Source organism: Microtus oregoni, unplaced genomic scaffold, assembly GCF_018167655.1.
Source record: "Microtus oregoni isolate MIOR12 unplaced genomic scaffold, Mior012 000060F_ref0000265, whole genome shotgun sequence".
Lineage (NCBI taxonomy): Eukaryota > Metazoa > Chordata > Mammalia > Rodentia > Cricetidae > Microtus > Microtus oregoni.
Genome location: NW_024543870.1, coordinates 4,920,450 through 4,934,427, shown reverse-complemented (window position 1 = coordinate 4,934,427; position 13,978 = coordinate 4,920,450). Strand labels below are relative to the sequence as shown.

The window sequence follows — 13,978 nt, the reverse complement described above, 5'->3', positions numbered from 1 at the left end:
ACCTTTCAGCTACTGTATGACGAGGTTCAGCATATCATGAAAGAATGGGAAGTGTTAAGTGGTCAGGGAGCCCCTCTGAAGGAGAAGTCTGACCAACTGAGGGACTTAATCCACCTCCACGAGAGGCAGAGAGCGCGAATCCAGGATTACGAGGAAATCCTATACAAGACAATCCAGTTCCACCAAGTCAAGGAGGAAGTAAGTCTTACTGTGGTTGTCCGAAGGCTGCAGGATTTTACAAGATTAAATTCAGATGTTATTATTATGCACTAAATGAAAACCAAATTGCTTGTCTTAGTGTAAGAGGTTTATCCACCCTGGCGGCTAATTTATCTCCCCCTGGACCTCCATCCTGCTCCGTGCTCCAGCCAGGCTGTGCTCTTCTCCTTCCTGTGAGCATGGCACATGTTTTCCTACATCCAAGTCTCAGCTTTAGACCTGCATTTCCTAGCGGATGCTTCTCTGCTCTTTGTTAGAATAAACCTCATGCCTCCTTCCAGGAACGGCCCCCCACCCCGTCTCCCTCACAGTGATTCTTTCTTCTAAAATCCCACAGCAATCGCTAGTCCTTATGTCTAGCAGTTCTCCATCAGGACTGCTATTTTTTTTTTTTTGAAACTAGATTTTTATCTTCCCAAACAAACGTTGTTAGCTCTTGGGAAGCGAGGTGATCAAAACCAAGTTCTTTCTTTCTTTTTTTATTTTATTTTTTCCATCTCAAGAGCCTGTCAGCATGGAGCACTGAATAAATACTGTTTACTGGTTATTTCACGGCTGCTCAAAACCATCTCTAATGCCAGCTCAGAGATGCCAGCACCCTCCTCTGGCCTCTGAGTAGCTATGTATTTGATACACAGACATGGGCAAGCTATACTCATACACATTAATAGGGAAGTCTTTTTTAAAATAGTTTTTTTGAGTTACCTTAAATCACAGACCACGATCTTATTAAAGTTAGAAATTATGGTCCTGAAACATATTTCCCTCTTTTGTAAAACTTAGGATGTTAACCGATTAAAGTAATCCTAATGGGTTCATAGGATGGCAGCGTGTGTCTGTTTCCGTAGGACTAATGGTTCGGGATGGGCTGGGGAGCATGTCAACACAGAAAAGCCCTGCAGAAAGCAGTCTTTGGAAAAAACGGGCTAAGTGCTAATGTTCTGTATTCCAGCTGATGCATTTCATCAAATCGAAGGAACTGGAGCTTCTTGCGCAGCCCACGGAACTGGAAAGTTCTAAGGAGGTCCAGATGCAACTGGACCGTGCTCAGGAAAGGCAGGCCTATGTAGAGCATCTCGGTCGGCTGGCCCTTTCCCTGGGAGTGGACATCATTTCATCCGTTCAACAGCCGGTAAGCATCCCGGTGCATCCCTGCCGCCTCCCTCTCTCGGCCACATGGGCTATAGGATGAAAGAAGCAGGCAGATTGTTTAGTACATGTTAAATCTGAATTGAGGCTTTCCTCGCACGTGCTAACCAAGTGCAGCATTATTATGCCATCCCCTAGTCCCGGTATGTTAAATTTAAAAAGACATGCAATCATTGGAGTGCTGTGATCTCCAAGTTTCCACCACTGTTAACAAACTAATAAAATCCAAGGAGAAAATCTGAGCGTAAAACCGTATTTGATACGTATTATTCTCATGTGAATTTAAAATGGAGCCATGATCTCAGATGGACGTTAGGTTTCTGCATCTAAGGCAACTAAGAACCTAAACTTCTCGCTTTCATTTGAAGTAAACTATATTGTAAAAGCTGACGTTCAATGCCCTTGTTGGAAATTTCTCCACATGTTCAGAAACTGCATGGGCGTGTGAGTCTACCTTAGAAACTATGGTTTGAGAAATTTCAAACTAGATCAAGTATTTCTGAGAGAAATTAACCACAACTGAGAAACATACAAAGTATGATATACACATTAGATTTCAAAGATGTCTGATCAAAAAGATCTTAACGCTTTTATATTAGATATATGTTGTAAAGGACAGTATTTGGACACACATGGTTAACTGTGTTATGAGGGTTAATTTTATTTATTTCTTATTTATTTTTCAATGAGACTATTGGTTTTGCTCCTTTTTTATTTTATTTTATTTTTTGAGACAGGGTTATTTTGTGTGACTTTGTGTCCTAAAACTCACTCTATGGACTAGGCTGGCCTCACAGAGATCTGCTTGCCTCTGCCTTCCAAGTGCTGGGATTAAAGGCGTGCTACCACCCGGCTTCAATGAGACTGCTGGAAGTTCAGTTATGGTTCATACCACATCTCTGCTATACAATGGTGCTTCAGGATACAGAGTCTGAAGACCACTGGGTTCCAGAGTCTTGCCAGACCAGCAGCCCCATTGTATAGAGGAAGAAGCTGAAGCCCAGAGATACCGGGTAGTCGTCCATACAAGTCCATAGTAGAGGGGCCCAGGCCCTCTGCTTCTGACCCGGGTTCGGGCACCGGGTGTTGCATACGCTGTAGACCACTGGCCGGATTTCCACAAAGGAGTCTAAAAGAATAGAAGGTGTTTCCTGATCCAAAGTCCATGACTAGTGCACTGGACTCTGGTGCTTTAAAAATTCTCCAATTCGTGCTTTGAGGGTAGAAAGGATATGTTTTCTTCATTATTAATAAGAACCACAGATCCAGTTTCATTTTAAAGTTCATTTAAGATACCTGCCAGGCTACATGTTACGTAGCGAGCCTAGCATCTACCCCTTAAGTAAGTAAAAGAATATGAGAATTTGTTGCTTTTAATAGAGTCGGCTTTTGCCAGCGTCAGGGTTTTCTAAGGGGTTTGATTACATTTGTGAGTTTATTTTTTAAAGTAAAAAGAAAGGAGGATCTCACTTTGCACAAATAACGTAAATTGCTCTCTAGCCCTCTCTGGCCTTGGTGCCAGCATCCCCTCAGTGCTAGACAGAGACTAGAGCTTAACGAACCTGGGGTGAAACTCGAGTTGACGAGAAAATTACAGCGCCGAGGCAGAATGTTCCTCGTGCATATTTTATGCTTTTTCAAAGTAAAAATTAGACCTTATCATGAATGGCGTCTCTGAGGAGTTGGGGATGATGATGAGATTCAAGAACGGAAATGTCTATTCCATGAAGTTGAATTTCTGGCTTCTTTCTAAAAAAAATAAGATTCAAATACGTTTAGGGTAAAATAAATCAGGACCCTATATGTCTTTCAAAGCAATCTGTGAGCATCATGATACAGGCAAATGCTATGTGGTCATGTGGCTGTTTCACAGCTTCCCCTTGTTATTTCCACACCCTTCATTTCCAGAACTGCTCTAATATCTCTGCAAAGAACCTGCAGCAACAGCTGGAGGCCCTTGAATTGGATAGCAGGGAGTGGAGTGCCAGCGCCAAAGAGTACGAAAGGGTCCTGTCCTGCAGTTTGGAGTTCTGCACCACCCGAGAGGAGATCAATGAGGTGGGCTTTGCAAAAGGACACACTGGGCCCAAAGCGTGTGTCTCGGTGTCTATGAATATGCATTCATGCTTGCACACAGATGCACACACATACACAGAATCAGAACACTTCTTACCCATGCCCTTTTAGTCTCAGAGGAGCCTTGGAGTACCCGAAGTTTAAATCAACTTCAAACTCCCAAATATGTTGAAGTCAAAATGATGCCAATGTATAGAAAAACCTCAGATACTAGATTGCGGGTTTGGGGTAATTTTTTTCCTTGGGGTGTGTGTGTGTGTGTGTGTGTGTGTGTGTGTGTGTGTGTGTTTCATCCTACTTGACTGGACACAGCTTTTTCAGGGCACACAAGACAGGGTGGCAGAGCCTTGTGTGTCAGCTTGCTCCAGCCGGCTGACATTCTATTTAAGTAGCATTGACTCAGGGTGAAGGAGGTGGTAAGGACGGGGAGCAGGCTCTTTGCTTCAGAGACCACAGGATATTTTTCCAAAGTCAAGTGCCTCGCTTCATGTTGGTGTGAACAGGTGGCTTTTCTGGCAAAAGAACTAGAGAAAGAGAAAAGAGAGAAGGGGCCTTCCATCGCCTTACATCCCCAGGGACGCAATTTCTCCTTCCCGCCATCAACTGTTCTCAGCTGTGACATGTATTAAGCACCCCCTCCTTCACTTCCAGACCCTACCCCCAGTTAAACTTTTCTTTCATGCTATGTGTGCTGATTGTCTAGTGCTGAGCATAACGGTCTTCCACCCATGGGCTTTCTTTAGGGAAAACACATCAAGGTCATGACTGTTCCACGTCTGTCTCCCTTGGGAGTGAAACCTTTGAGTCCACTAGGAAAATGGCTGAGGGAAAAAGTGGCTAACTAAATTGGTTGAACTTTTACTTTGTGCCGAGCTGCGCAATCTGGGTCCACTAGGTTCTGAGACTCATTAACTCGCAGGTTAAAGGATGGGTAATTAAGCTTTAATGGTGGCCTGTGCTGAAGCACCTGCCCTTCCTGCAGATCACAGACAGGGGTGAGAGGGAGCATAAGAAAGAAGGCAAGAGGAGATCAGGAGGGACTGCTGGGATCCGGTCCAATGGGAGGAGTCAGGGAGAAGCAGCTGGCTCGGCTGTCACATCAGCAATGCTGTCCCGCAATGTACGCTCTCTCTTCTTGGTCTGGTTCACATTCTGGTGGATCCACCCTGCAGTCTACCCTCTGCACAGGGGACAGCATCTCCCAGTTCCCTGTGCCATGGTCTGCACCTCCCTTAGGTCTCTTTACTCTTGTTCAAGAGTCAATCAGAACTTCTTGTTCTCCCAGGGTTATAAAAGATCCGTGGCCATTTTTAAAAATGATCTTTCTCTAAAATTTCTGTCTCCTTTTCCTCTCCCCCACCTCCTTCATCTTTCTTCTCATCATTTTTTCTTTCTCGCTTTGCCCAAACATCCCTTCCTGCAGAGATGGAGCAACCTGCACCTACAGAGAACACCAATGGCACAGACTAATGTGTTCCCAGTCCCACTTAACTGGGTTTCAATGGCCCCCATGAGCTGTGGCATTTATGAGGCTGGGTTCCCCTGCCCAAGCCTTTCCAACAGTTCTATTTATGGGGACAACCTCATGATGAACTTGCACTTGGAGCCAGCCCAGTTGACAGATGACCCTACCAGCCATAGTAGGGACACTCCGTGATTGTCTGTACCACCTCAGGAATGAGCAAGCAGATACACACGGGTTTGGTTTGGAAGTCAGGTATCACTTGACTAATCTAATCTAATTAATCTTTAGGCTATACTTTGATATTTGAATGACCTTTGAAAAACTTGGGTCTTTTTTACTTTTCTTTTTCCTGTTTGTTTGCTTGTTTTGGTAGCGACATGACAGGCATGTTGAAGTGTAGCATCCATGTGCTGGATTTTACAAATACCAAATTAGTGGGAGCCCCTTAGTAAAATAAAATGTAGACATACCTTACTCTACTCTGAACTGCGACTAGGAGAGAGGACCCAGTTGATGGTTCCATGGTGGCAACATTTGGCATCTAGATCTGTTTGTCTAGACACGGGTATCTAGAGAACTATACAAAATGAAGTGAAGCCAGGCAAGGTACCACAGGCCTCTTTTCCCAGCACTGGGGAGGTAACAGGGAGAGCAGGAGTTCAAGGCCAGTCTAGGTTACAGAGCAAGTTCAAGGTCAGCGTGGGCTACATAAGACCCCATCCCAAAACAAGCAACTAGAACTGACAAGCAGGGTGTTAAGGTTTTTTTTTTTCTGTTATAAACTAGTGAGTAACATTTTTGCCAGGCAGCTAGATCGTGCTTAACATTTAATTTTTAAAGCTGATCACAAAACATAGTTTTAGTCTAGTACACTGAGTTGCAATAGACTCGGAGAACATCTGGCTTTAACATCTTCATTTCTCATATGAGAAAAGGAAGGTGTGTGTGAGAGAGAGACAGACTCAACTGTGCCCTAGAAGACTACAGAACGTCTGTCTAGAGTCTTTGGGGGTCAACTTTGAGCCAAGACTCATCTGAACCCGAGAGTGCTTGGTGTGTGCTTTTCCAGAGTGAGCCGTTCAGTCAGTGTGTGTAGTCTCGTTTGACCATTTCTGGTCCCATCTTCCATACATCCATTACGAGATGTGGGAAAGATCTGCCACACTTGATTTGCTTCTCTTGACTTTGCTGGAACTAGCTTAGCGCTCTTCACTTGGGTCCTTACGGGAGGACTTTGTGCTTTAAGGCCTTGGAATGGCAGCTGCTCTGAAAGCGATTTAAAAATAGGATGTGATGTTCTTTAAAGACAGGCAACCATGCCTTTTGTGTTTCATTATCTTTGCATGTTGTTATGCATGGTGAATTTTTGAAAAACACGTTTTCTACACATTTACCCATGAGATACACAGCCATCAAATTGCCAGATTTTGAGGCATCTTTCCCACCCGTTTCATGCAAGGATACCTTTTTATGCATAACTACTCAAAAGAAATTGCCTTTTCTTGCCTGGCCCTGTGAATATATCATTAACACACAAAACATTCTAGAAATTTCCGCAACTGTACTGCAGTGCTGAGGAAGTGTTTATAGCTACATTTAGAAAGGTAGTATGCTAGTAGTCACATGTTTTTTCTTCTTGCAAGCTGACCAAAAATAAAAATAACATCTCATTTACATGAGGATGGTAGGGATTTATAACTTAAGGGCTCAGATTTTGTGTCACAAGCAATGGCTTTTCTGGGAAGAACAGTGATGACAGGATCAGGCTGGTATCCATTTTCTCAAACTAAGTTTACCATGCTAAATTTCCAGACAATTATGTTGCTTTACCCTGGAAAGTCTCTTCTAGGATAGCAACATCTTTTCTATCAGAGGTTAAGAAGGAAAGGATTTAGCATATATATTCCATAAGTCAGGCATGAATCCCCCAAATTCTGTTGTCAGTTTGGATGATTTGCCATCTGAGAGCCAGGCACACCAACTGATAAGAAGCAATGGATTATAATTAAGAATCGGGGCTTTTCCAAACACATACACAGCAGGATGAAAGAAAACCACTTACCATTGTTCGGCAGAATGAGCAAAGTTAGTCATCATGGCAAGGGAAGAACACAGAAAGGTTTGCATAGAGAACAAACCACCTTGTGGGGCCATCACTGTGGAAAACTACAGACAATATTCATTGTTCAGATTTGTAATCCAAACTTGCTCTTTAATAAATACTAAATTGTCTTCATCCAACAAATATATTTAATGTGACTACCGTGAGCCAGGCTGTAACACTACAAATGTCCACAGAAAACTTAGACATCTCGAGACAATGAAAACCCACATGGCACCCCACTACCAAACCATAACCATCTGTTCAGCAGGCCCCAACCCAACTGCATTTGGGTGGCCTGGATAAGTGGACAGGAAAAATTACAATTTGTTCAGAAAATGTTCATCCTGAAGGTTCAAGATTTTAAATTGTAGTATTTGATATCTGTAAAATACCCCATAGGATCTTCTAGAAAGTATGGAAAGCTCACATTTAAAATTATAGTAAGCATACCCCCCAATAGAACAAATAAGATTATTAAATTCATTCTGAAGATGCTACACTTTCAGGATAATGTTTATTGCCGAGACTGACTGCAATTTGGAACGGGTCTTTGCTTTCCAAGTTGTCCCCTCCCTGTTGCTATGTGACTTGAAGCTGAGGAAGATGTTCTGTGGTTACTAAATGGAAGAAGGCCAAGAAGACTTCTCCAAAAATCTGTCCAGCACAGAGACCCAATGCCCTCCATTAATATCTGTAGCAAAATCAGGATTAGATTTTGAGTCTTCGGATGTCTTCGTTTCACATTCAAGCAAGCGTCTCTGGGAGGTGGTGCGTTCCAGCCTTCCATTACAGAAAATGAGCCTCGGAAAGCTCTCTCATCTGGAAGGGGCAAACGGAACATAAAAAATGGACCTTGTGAAGTGGATGCTGGAGAAACAAAAACTGACTGCTCATTTTGGATTTGGGGTGTTAGCCAGAAGTATGCCGTAGTTCTAATGCAAGATTTTCTTTGCAAATCTATTGCCTTTGGTTTTAAATAGCCCGTGTCCCTCACACCAGTTGGCCTCGCCAGCACCAGACTTACACATAATACATTCTTGTGAAAGTGGCCTTCACCAGCTTAGTCAAGACTAAGAATAGCAAGCTAGCCTGGCCTGCCAGGAGCCTCTTACTCTTCTGTTTCCTTAGAAATTCTCTCATTCCTACCTCTGAGAGGAGACTTACCACTCGCTGGGAAGATTATGGTGAGGATAATTTTTGTATTTTCAAAAAACCCAAACCTCGTTTTTAAATTTTAGTATTTTTTCTAATTATAGCCATGTAAATGTAGTCCACTTGTTCCATGCACACGTGGAAGAGCTGAACATGTTCACAGAGGGAAGAATCAAATGACTCACAGAAAATTAACCCTAACATTCTTAGTACATACATGTTACTAATGTGAACTGTACCGTTTAAAGATTTTGAATGAATAAACTATTTCTGTCCCCAGGCTGCTGGCATGTACGGCTGCTTACAGGCTCAAGCTGGACAGCTGTCTTACCCGTCTCCTCCATTCGCCACTGATGATAAGCTCACTAAAGTTAGAAACAGCTGCGAGGGCATGATACCCAGGCCAGTAACCATAGCGCTCTCTTCCTTTAAAACAGGGAAGCGGAGTTATGTGGGGTTTAGATTCAGTTCTCATACTGGAATGTGCAGGTTTGTTCATGCTAGAGGTGGTTCACCCATGATCCCTTCTGCTTGTGCATTCGGTAGTCTTGAATTTGCATCAAGAAAGGTCCAGAAGCTTAGATTTTGACTGAGATTTCCAAGGCGACTCAACAAGAACGGTGCCAGCAGCTCTGTGGAGAGATCTTGTGTGTCAGAATGAAGCTATCACGTTTCACATACCCACAGCGTCACGAACATTCTTTGGCCTTACAAATCGTCTTCAGTGGAAATGCATGCATGCCGATGCCGAAATGGAGTTGTTCCTGCACGTCGTAAATCTGATGTTTGTCATCCAGAGTAAACTAGAAAGCTCATGCTTCAGAATGAAAGTGTTAGAGTTCAGCTTTCAAGTAGATGTTAAACCTTCCTGTTTGAAGAAGCCAATAAGACCCTTTGACTATCAAGTTGATTGGAGAACTTTCCTTCCTTCCTCTAGACTGAAGTCTGTAATACCATGGGGTAAGGTAGAAAATTGTGTTTTCTGGTGCTTAGCTACCGGTGAGTGTGTACTTTTGTTCCGTCTGTAAGTTTATTACTTCACCCTATTAATTAAATGTTGTGTGTGTATGATGTGTGCATGAGTGTATATGTGTGTGTGTGAGTGTAGGTGCTGGCATATGACATTGTGTGTGTGGCAGGCAGAGGAAGCCTGGGATATTAGTCCACTCCTAGCTTGGTTGAAACAGAGTCTCTTTGGCTGTCTATGCAGCTGTGTACGTCAGCCTAGCTGGCCCAAGGGCTCCTGGGAATTCTGTCTCTGCCTCTCATCTTACTTTCATGAGCACCAAGATCACAGACGCATGCACACATGCTAAAATGCTTGGTTTTACATGGTTCTGGGGATCTCAACTCAGGTTCTCACACGCATGCATCAAGGTCTTAACCCACGGAGCCATTTTCCCAACCTTTGTTGTTGGTTTTTTTGTTGTTTGTTCGTTTGTTTTTGAGACAAGTTCTCACTGTGTAATCTGGATTGTCCTTGGATTTGTGAGCGTCCTTCTTCAGCCTTCTGAGTACCGGGATTATAGGCGTGCACTCTTGCAGCTTGAATAATTTGGTTGTTAATTGTGGTAAAATGTTGTAGCATTACTCTATCCTAACCAGGCTATGTGTGCTTTCTGTGGTATTCAGGACATATACCTCAGCATGCAGCCAGTGCACCCCCCATCAACACACAGTTATAGTCCTCTCAAACAGAGTATCTACATAGCTAACTGCCATTGAAGGAGCTTTTAAATAATAATCTCAGGCTGCCTCAGAGAGGGCATTTATTAATTTATAGTTGCAGATTGCAATTTAGGGATACAAAAAGAACCTACCTCAGTTTTCTATTAATAACTCAGCATATAGTTCCTTTATATTACAGTATCATAAAATATACTCATCTATCCCTTCCTGCTAGAATTAACACATATGCATTAAATTATCAAATGTCACAAAAGATAAATATTTAATGGATATTTCATAAGTATACCAGCTTAATAGGGTATTTTAATATTTTGTGGTCTCCTGATAAAGAAGTCATTTTCAAAATCTGAAGTTACAGCTCTTCCGACCCTTTCTGGACACTGTTGGTTTATCTGTTAAAGTGGTTTTATGGTCGCTGTTCTTGGTTTTGTCTGTAGCTTAAAACTAATACTCAGCAATGTCATTTTTTTTTCTATAAAAATCGATAGTGGTTGAGTATAAGTATGTCCTATGCAAAAAAGTATAATAATTTATACATAATCAGGTCTGCCGGGGCCTTGGAGAGCCTCAAGAAGAGTTAAGGATAAAGTCATTGTTTTATTTCTACAATATGGAAAATCTGGAGTAAGCGTTTTGAGGAAGCATACATTTTCTAGGGCAGATGTATTTTTCTATATTATGAATCTAAGATGTAACATGTGCACAGCTTTTATGTATTCTCAGGTAATTTGTTTGCTATCTTTGAGAAGACTTTTAATGTATTTCTAACTTTTCTTTTCCATCACTCAGATTTATCAACCATGACATGATTCTTTCTTGTTGTAAAAGTTCCCATATAATCTTAGCTTTTATGTTTTCTTTGTGCTCCCCTTTGCTGATAATATGAAGTGTGAGTTGCCTGGAAGTACACTTAGCCTTCATGAATATGTAGAAGCAAGAGAAAACAGAATACTTAGAAGTGCCAGGTTGCTTAGAATCTTAGTGCATTGATAAAGACAGAATGTCGGATCATCGTAATATGTCCTATCTATACATAGTCAACATTGCCCTTGGTGGCAATGACACTCACCTTGGGTGTTTACTTGTATTTTCAAAGTTAATGTTATACATATAAAAAGTAAAACTCATCTAAAATTTGCTTACGGAAATAACTCTTGCTGGGCAAGTAAATCTCCTTTCTCACTAATCTCATAGACTGTACTAGCAATTCTCAAAGTCAAGCCCTCATTGACCTCTTCATCATGAACAGCTCCTTGGAGCCTTAATAATTTTCATACATAATGACTGAGAGAGACTACCAGGATATGGAAAGATCTGGAACAATACTAGCATACAGAAAATGGAATGAGCGTCAAACTTTGTGTCAAATAAATACAAATAAGACAGTTTGAGTTAGCAAAAGTTTATGTTCAAGATGTTGGCTATTTTCTTGTTTGGCAACCAATGTGACCATACTGAGTTTAAGATCATATATCAGAAAATACTCTCATCAAAGGATAAGAGTCCACATAGGAAATCCAGTTTTGACTGAAAGTATTATGAAGACACTTTAAGGGGATGACTGTTTGGGGCTATTTAGTTTTGTTCATAATAATGAGTATTGTCTTTCTAATTGTAAGGAAATTATAATTTTATTTTTTATTAAACTGTAGCTCAAAGAGTCATTCAAAGATATAAAAAAGAAATTCAACAATCTGAAGTTTAACTATTCCAAAAAAAATGAAAAATCTCGAAACCTAAAGACTCTTCAGTATCAAATCCAACAAGTTGACATGTATGCTGAAAAAATTCAGGTAATAAAGTAGTGTATGAGTGTGTGTGCATGTGTGTGTGTGTGCGTGTGTATCATTATTACAATTAGTACAAAATTGTTACAGTCTAGGTATAACTCTTTATAACAGAATTGAGATGGAAAGGGTTGTTTTCTATTTTTATAATAATTTGACTTTTTGAGTGGAATAAATAGTATTTGATTTATCTCATTTTCCCTTTAAAAATAATAACTTTATTCTCTGTAATCCAGAGTTGGTTTTCCTGGAAATGTTTTAGCTATTTGCTTGGTATGCAGTCATGTGAGGCTGATTTTAAGTGGACCAACTTACAGGAAAGATCTATCTCCTTGAGTAAGTTATGGCTGCATCCTTCCCAGGAAACAACGTTCATTATCTGAATCCGAGCTCACCTTCACTCTGTGAGCTTTCTAGCTTATTCAATTTTTAAATTTTAAATCATTTTTAACTGACACATGAAGACAGGAGGAATGTGCATACCTTGGGGTACCATGTTTTGTTTCAGTGCAGGAGAATGTTGCAATACTATTTAAACCAGACTAGAGCCATCTCTACAGATACTCATAGTTTATTCTGGAATCATCCGAGACCCTTGCTTTTGGCTGTCACCGTCATCAGTATGTCACCAGCAGGAACAGTTGCCTTGTAGCTACGGCACAGCAGAGCTTTTGGTCCCATCCCTGCAACCTCACACCAGTGATGTGTGCTGAGACAGACTGGACCAGTTTCTGCCAGACGCACAAGGCCCGTGCATTTCCATGCTTCCCCAGCACATCTCCATACATGTGCCCCGTGTGCCATGTGTGCCCTCTGCCTTTTTTCTTTACTGCTCTCACACGTCCAGAATGCCCAGCACAGATTCCAGAGCTCCTGATAATTACATACATACCTTATATTATTTCTAGGTTTTCTGCTTATTTGCAAATACTGATTGAATAGATTGAATAAAATATCTTGGAGAAAGACTATTTTTTCCAAAGTACATTTGCAATAATTATAATTTTAATATTTCAGAATGGTAGAAGCAGCAGGATTCTCTGAGTTACTCTGTTTTACTGCTAGCATCATAAGTAAGAATATAATTGCCTTTTAAAAACCCCTTTCTACTCCTCCCCTCTGCCCACAGGCTTTAAGGAAGAAAATGGAAAAAGTTAATAATAAAACTTCTGACTCATTCTTAACTTATCCAAGTAATAAAGTTAACATCCTTTGGGAAGCCATGGAGGATTTGCAAAAGCATGTGGATGACTTTGATAAAGTTGTGACCGATTACAAGGTGAATTTGGACCTGACTGAACATCTCCAGGAAATACTAGAAGAGGTATCTTCTCATTGTGATTATATTCTTCCTGTAATGTTACTTCAAAATATATTTTGTCCTGAGCATAGTAAAGAACTCTTTTGAAGACAGGGTTTCTCTGTGTAGCTTTAGAGCCTATCCTGGAACTTGCTCTGTACAGCAGGCTGGCCTCGAACTCACAGAGATCTGCTTGTCTCTGCCTCCTGAGTACTGGAATTGATTAAAAGGCATGTACCACCACTACCCAGTGTAGTTAATCCCAGTAGTTGGAGGCAGAACAGGGAGACTGCAAGTTCAAATACAATTTAGGCTCCATAGTAAACACTGTCTCAAAAGAAAAAAAGATCCTATTTCTTCAAAAAATGCTATTTTTAAAAAATTAATCTTTATTTTTATTTTATGGATATGAATGTTTTGTCTGCATGTATGTCTCTGCAGGGTATATATGCAGTACCTGTGGAGACCAGCAGGGGGTATCGGATCCCCCTGGGACTGGAGTTACAGCCAGTTTTGAGCTGTTGTGTGGGTGCTGGGGATTGAACTCAGATCCTTTGGAAAGGCAGCCAGTGCTCTTCACCACTGAGCCATCTCTCCAATGCTGTACTAGTTACTGCTGTCACTAAAGGCATGGTCATGCTGCTCTTCATTATCGCTTGCAGGGTCATTCCCTAAAGTTGAATCGCCAGGTCAAAGGCCACAGGGATTTTTTTTTTCTGCATTATATAGTGGCTCTTCCAAAAGCTTTGATTGATTTACTTTTTGCATTGCCGCAAGAGTTTCCATTTCTTTGTAACCTTTACTCAAACTCCAACCACTGATATTGCAGTCACTGCTGGAAATCAGTTTCAATGTTTAAGTGGTCTGTTTACTTCACGACATTGATGATACGTCAGAAAAACTGATGGGGAAAATCTCAGGTGCTGCCTTCCTGGGCATAACTTTGGTTACTGCCTAGGGCATAGTAGTAGGTCCACCTAAAATTCATGATGTTTGACAAGGTCAATACATTGACTCTTACTTCAGATCAGAGAGGC

At 41.3% G+C, this 13,978-nt stretch overlaps 1 protein-coding gene across 2 annotated transcripts in view; it reads left to right on the top strand.

The window, feature by feature from the left end:
- Nucleotides 1–13,978, top strand: part of Ccdc141 (coiled-coil domain containing 141) — a 147,812-nt gene that overhangs the window by 113,541 nt on the left and 20,293 nt on the right. For both annotated transcript variants that reach the window (XM_041639829.1, XM_041639830.1), the window contains exons 15-19: nucleotides 10–198; nucleotides 1,172–1,351; nucleotides 3,277–3,426; nucleotides 11,507–11,647; nucleotides 12,771–12,965. In XM_041639829.1, the coding sequence (XP_041495763.1) occupies nucleotides 10–198; nucleotides 1,172–1,351; nucleotides 3,277–3,426; nucleotides 11,507–11,647; nucleotides 12,771–12,965 (855 nt within the window). The remainder of the gene's footprint in view (nucleotides 1–9; nucleotides 199–1,171; nucleotides 1,352–3,276; nucleotides 3,427–11,506; nucleotides 11,648–12,770; nucleotides 12,966–13,978) is intronic.